At 36.1% G+C, this 6386-nt stretch overlaps 1 protein-coding gene across 1 annotated transcript; it reads left to right on the top strand.

Annotated features, from left to right (window-relative positions):
• Nucleotides 1–4907: 4907 nt before the first annotated feature.
• On the top strand, nucleotides 4908–5733 carry LOC129065163 (serine/arginine-rich splicing factor 3-like). Its single transcript, XM_054566399.1, has one exon. It carries the CDS (start codon nucleotides 5072–5074, stop codon nucleotides 5516–5518), a length of 447 nt encoding a protein of 148 aa, XP_054422374.1. The 5' UTR covers nucleotides 4908–5071; the 3' UTR covers nucleotides 5519–5733.
• The last annotated feature ends 653 nt before the right edge of the window (nucleotides 5734–6386 follow it).

Raw genomic sequence — 6386 nt, 5'->3', positions numbered from 1 at the left:
AGGAGAATGTTGACCAATGTGTCATGGGTGTGCTCTTGACAAAAAGGTTCCCTGTTATACGCAGGCTGGGAAACATGGCATACCAAATTCTTAATGCACAGTAGCGTATCAAAGCTTCTGAGCATTTCTTCAGAAAGCTGGTTCATTTTGTTTAACACAGTGTTTTTCAGATGTGTTTGACCATACTGACTATTTTTTTTTCTAATAACCTTTAACAGCTTCCCAAAGAGCTCAGAATATCTCACAAAGGACTCAGTTGATAGCTCTGTGAAAATGAACCATTTGACGTGTCTTGTAAAAGTCATGGTTTCCTGTGATTAGTGCAAAGCATATATCCCCAGCACAACATACCAAGAGATAGGGGGCTGAGGAGGGATGTTTGGTGAGCATAAATTTTGAATTTCCCCATTTTCTGGCAGAAGACTTGTTCTGGTTCATGGTAATGAAATATTCTCTCTAAAGAGAAATTTGGCCAGGTCACAGGGCTAACCTCATCATGCTCCCAAATATGTCACCCTAAAACACCTCCTGTACATATGGTTACAAAAATCACCTTTAGCAAACCACATCACTATCATCTGTCATCTGGCTACAATTTCTGCACCAACAGTACCATCTTGCTCCTTTGCCCACTGTGTATATAATAATGAACAGGCATCACCCATGTACAGTGGCATAGCAACTACACAAGGAAGATGAGACTATGGACACACACGCTTGCTTAATTCCTTGTGAGGTTAAGTGAAACTCAGCACAGCATCTTGCCAAGGTGGACTCCAGAACTAGTGCTCTGTAGAGCACATATTGACTTGTTATTACTGGTTCCCAAGCACCCAACTGTCTGGGTAAGTAGAGTTTGAAGAACATTGAACACAATTTAAATTTTTTTCGGTAAGGGCAGAGTGAGGATCCCAGCAGAGAACAAATGGCACTCTCAGAGAGATTTAGCTGGAAAAGTGTTTAATAGAAAGCTTATTGAGGTGGGAGTGGGGTTGAGATAATCAGGAAATGGGGAGGCACCCAGAAAACAGAAGTATCAGGAAGCTCTTCTACCCTCAGACTTCTCCCTTTAAAGCCAATTCATGATTTTTTTTCATGAAAATAAAATTAAATGACTGTTTTAAATGACACATTTGAAAGCCATACCAAAGTCAGATAAAATTCTGAGTTTCTTCAAAGGAACCATGTCCAAGGACAAACTTGAAATTAAGCCTCTGGCTTATTTTAGGTAAATAAATAATAATTATAAATAATTAACTGTAGGCATGTATAGGCCAGATCTAGAGAACATGGAGAACCTTCTAGAAGTTTAACTTTGTGCTCCTTTTTACCTTCATCCAACTCCATTTTCATATTGGGCATTAGAAACAAAAAAGGGGAAAAGGAATTTCAAAAGACTAGCCCGAGTAGTTTAGATAGGCAGCACTAAGAATCTTTACAAATTGGTGCATTGTATTTAATTGTAAGGTTAGAAGCAGGTAATGTGTTACTAATACTTAAAATGTAAATATTTAAGATTTATTTATTTATAAATTTTTAAAAATCAAGGATGTCCTTTGTATTCTGATATCTTCTTGAGTGAGAGAGAAGATGAATAAAGACAGTTAGCTCAGGCAAGCAATGCAGTGCCCATGTGATTAGAATTCTGTGTGGGTACAGATACACGAATTTTTAAAAATTAAATAACAACAGTGAAGCATAGGTTGTTAGCTATATAAAAATGTTGATTTTGATATAAATATTAAATTAGTCCAAAAGCAGTTTAATTAACTTTATTTGTACAAATTCATACATTTGTAGGTCAAGTGCTGGTCATTAATTAATTTTTGATAAAGTTGACATGAATCTTGACATTTGACAAATTGAATGGGATCTACACTTCTTAAAGAGAGCTTAATTAAAGTAGTTTCTGATTCATTTGTCACTTCTGGATCATTGCTCCCTCCCTATCTTTTTCTTGAGGGTGTATTAGCCTCTCTTTTTTGCCTTGGAATTATCTGTTAACTTTCTTTGTACTCTTCTCATTTATTAAAAATTTATTAGCTCCTTTGTCACAGTTTTCATACCCATCGTTATGGGGTTAAATTAAATGTCCCATACAGGACACTCCAATACCCTGACTGCTCAGTTCTTTGACCTCTTCATATTCAATGGCTTTCTTTCCCACTCTCTCTCAGGCACCCAATTCCACTGTCATGCGGACACCATCATCATAGAAAACCACACCATCTCCACATTTACCCATTGAATATCTTACTCTATTTTTTAATTTTCTGACTTTCCAGCTAATTCCTAAAATACACCCTCAATCTGTTGACCTCTCCACTTTTCCTCCTATATACCACATTCCTTCTGATCTCACTGCACTCTTTATCCAGTATACTAAAGGCCTGTCCATAAAGTATCCAGCCATGTACTATGGGAAATAGAAACATTTATTAAAGAAAATATGAGATACAAGAATAAGTATATAGGACAATGACACCTCAGTCCCCTTCAAAGTAGGCACCTTGAGACCTCACGCAGTTTATTTCAGTGTCTCTTACACTTTTTAAAACACTTGCAAAATCCTTTGTTGTAATCACCATCAGCTACCCTGTCATATTTTCTTGAATCTCAATGACGGTCTGAAATCTCTTCCCTTCCAAAGGTGAATTTAGTTTTGCGAAAAGCCAGAAGTCACAGGGCACCAGATCTGGGCTATAGGGAGGCTGAGTCACCTGGGTGACTTGATGTTTTGCCAAAAAACTCTGCAAAAGACATGATGCATGAGTGGGCACTTTGTCATGATGAAGCTGCCAATCACCAGTTGCCCATGCCTGCGGCCTTCTGAATCATCTGAATAGTTCCCACAGAGGAATGGTCAAGCTTAACACAAAATATGATGCAGATTCATTGCTCTACTCACTCAGTCATTTTGAATGCGATGGCCACATAGTGTACATGCTCACTCAGCTGCGTCTACCACGCCCACTAACTAGTACAATGAAGTCATCTTTGTTCATGCATGCACATTCCTGCCCACTCTCCTTGGATGCCAGTTTACATCAATGTTGTGTAAACTGTTCTTGTTATATTAACAATGGCTGGACTTTTTTTCTGGACAGATCTGGTATGTCTTCAAATTCCAGGGATTTCATATCTTATTAGGGGGGCATAGTTCATGTTCAGCTTGAACAGTTCCTCTTGAAACTGAGCCACACTTATAAAAGGGTATTTAATACTTTAGATACATTGTGAGGTTTCCTTCAAAGAAAGCTGCGGAAATTGAAGGTATGATTTAATGCATAAAAGTGTATGACTCTTCTGAAATTGCAATTTTATTTCTACCTAATAAGTATATAATTTTTAAAGTTTGGTAAACTATACTGAATCCAATGGGATCTATGCAAAATAAGTGCAGTCTTAATGTCAATTTGCTCAATCAGTTTGAATGTGAAAACTTGCACTTGACTAAACAGCCAAATATGCTTTCTCTCATCCCTATAGAATATTTTGTATAGAAAAATACTTAATCTGAGGGATTAATTTGGATGGTTGAATTATATACATTTGTTAAAGAGATCTTCTGAGTGGCATACTTTGACTTATCTGTCTAGATTTACAATTAAGATACCCACATAAATAAATTAACAATTTTTGACAAGTTCCTTCATCTTGTATGCAATAAATTTAATAGCATAAATTCTTCTTACAAATGTTTTAGTGGAAGAAATGCACAACTACCTTCTGTTTTTACTCATAAAGAAAACATTTTCTAACTATGTGATTATTTAAATAGATGCAATCAAATTTGACAAAAATCCAACATCCATTAATGATAAAAATTTCAAGAAAATGGAACTAGAAGGAAACTTCCTCTGCCAGATAAAGAGGATGCATAAACACCTTACAGGTAACATCATACTTAATGGTGTAAGATTGAATGCTTTCTTCTAGAGATTAAGAACAAGGAAAGTATTTATTTCTATTTTCAGGAAAGTATTTCTTCTCTTGCTCTTCCTATTCAACATCATGTTTGAAGTCTTAGTGCAATAAGTCAAGAAAAAGAAATAAAAGGCATCCAGGTTGAAGAGGCAGAAGTAAAACTGTCCTTATTAGCAGACTGCATGAATTAGTATGTAGAAAATGTTAAGCTATCCACAAAAACAACTTCAGCGAGGTCACAGGAATATATATATAATCATTCCTGGAAAAAATATATAGAACTTCTATTTACTAGCAATGGAATATCTGACAAATAAAATTAAGAGAACAATCTCATTCACAATAGGAAAAAAGATACTTAGAAATAAATTTAACAAAATAGCAAGACTTCTACACTGAAAAATCTATCGCTGAAAGAAGTAAAAAGGATGTTAATAAATAGAAAGACATTGCATGTTTATGAAGTGGAAGACTCAATATTATTAAGATGTCAATTCTTTCCAAACTGACCTACAAATTTAATGCAATCTCTATCAAAATTCTGTCTTGCTTGCTGTTTTTTATTATTTATTTTTCGCAAAAATCAACAAGCTGATCCTAAAATTTATATGAAAATGCAAGGGACTCAGAATAATAAAAAATGTCTTGAGAAAGAATGAAGTTGGATAACTTAAATTTCATGATTTCAAAACTTAGTATAAAGGTATAGTAAGCAAGACAGTGTGGTACTGATGTAAATTCAGATATATAGATCAAAGGATGGTATAGGAACAACTAGATAGCCACATGTAAAAGAATGAATGTAGACTCTTATATAATGCACAGAAATTAATTAAAATGGATTATAGACCTAAATGTGAGAGCTAAAACTACAAAAGTCTTAAAAGAAAAAAAGAAGTAAATTTTTATGACCTTAAGTTAGACTTTCTCAAAATAAAAACTAGGAAGACACCATTAAGAAAATGAAAAAAACAGACTGGGAGAATATTTCTGAATCACATACCTCATAAAGGAATCTAATCTAGGCCATTTCGTGGACGCCGGGTAGGGGAAAGCATCTGTGGGAGCCGGGCGGAGGAGCGAGGAAGAGCCGTCGGAAGGTGTGCGAATTTAAGCTGTGGAGTCTCTAATTCAAGATCTCGAGATGCATCGTGATTCCTGTCCATTGGATTGTAAGGTTTATGTAGGTAATCTTGGAAACAACGGTAACAAGACTGAATTGGAACGAGCTTTTGGCTATTATGGACCACTCCGAAGTGTGTGGGTTACTAGAAACCCTCCCGGCTTTGCTTTTGTTGAATTTGAAGATCCCCGATCTTCAGCTGATGCTGTTCGAGAGCTAGATGGGAGAACACTATGTGGCTGCCGAGTAAGAGTGGAACTGTCGAATGGTGAAAAGAGAAGTCGAAATCGTGGCCCACCTCCCTCTTGGGGTCGCCGCCCTAGAGATAATTATCGGAGAAGGAGTCCTCCACCTCGTCGCAGATCTTCAAGATGGAGAAGCTTTTCCCGCAGCCGGAGCAGGTCCCTTTCTAGGGATAGGAGAAGAGAGAGATCACTGTCTTGGGAAAGAAATCACAAGTCGTCCTGATCTTTCTCTAGGTCTCGTAGCCGATCTAGGTCAAATGAAAGGAAATAGACCAGTTTTCAAGAGGAGTGGTGTACAGGAAATAACTTCATTTGACAGGAGTATGTGCAGAAAATTCAAGTTTTGTTTGAGACTTCATAAGCTTGGTGCATTTTTAAGATATTTTAGCTGTTCACCTTTGTCTTGGAACAGTGACATGAAGATGTAATTCTCTATGGTTTGAAATGGATCATATGAGGCAATGTATACCAATAATTGTTACTTTACAATGTTCCCTTAAGCAAAATTGGTTTTGCTTTGAACTTGAGTCTTGCATAAACTGATAATAAATCTCTTAACTTCTCCCAGCTAAAGTGTGATGTTTAGTATTATGGAAACTAAACTGACAAAAATTGAACTTAAGACTTTCCATAGCTGGGATATAACATGCAGCTGTAGTTGAACAAGCAGCCTTTGAAAGCTGCTGTGAACACAAACCAGCAGGTAAAAATTAAAGCTGCACCCTTAAACTAGATTAGAGATTTAAAAAAAAAATCCAACTAGTCTTTACACTGGGCAGAAGTTGTCCAGTTAGTGCAGAATCTAAGAAGTTTTCAGAAAGTTAGTTTACCTTTCTTTGCTTTAGGTCATAAATTTCTTATGTGATTGCTGTATATGAATACATAGCTCCTTGTAACATTATTCATTTGGAAATTTGAGACTTCAAGATACCAGTGTCCTGCCAGTTTAAGGGTACATTGTAGAGCTGAACTTTGAGTTACTGTGCAAAAGTTTTTTTTCATGCTGTCATTTGTAATATGTTTTGTGAGAATCCTTGGGATTAAAGTTTTGGTTACAAATTGTTGTTTAACATGAAAGCCTGTTTTTCCTT

This window comes from Pteronotus mesoamericanus, unplaced genomic scaffold (genome assembly GCF_021234165.1).
Source record: "Pteronotus mesoamericanus isolate MK-2021 breed Mesoamerican mustached bat unplaced genomic scaffold, CSHL_Meso_final contig_173, whole genome shotgun sequence".
NCBI classification, from domain to species: Eukaryota; Metazoa; Chordata; class Mammalia; order Chiroptera; family Mormoopidae; genus Pteronotus; species Pteronotus mesoamericanus.
The sequence above is the reverse complement of the archived record's forward strand: the minus strand, read 5'-3'. Positions and strand labels throughout refer to the sequence as shown.

Excerpts from the sequence above, each read along its gene's own strand:
- LOC129065163 (XM_054566399.1), top strand. The coding sequence starts at position 5,072 with ATGCATCGTGATTCCTGTCCATTGGATTGTAAGGTTTATGTAGGTAAT.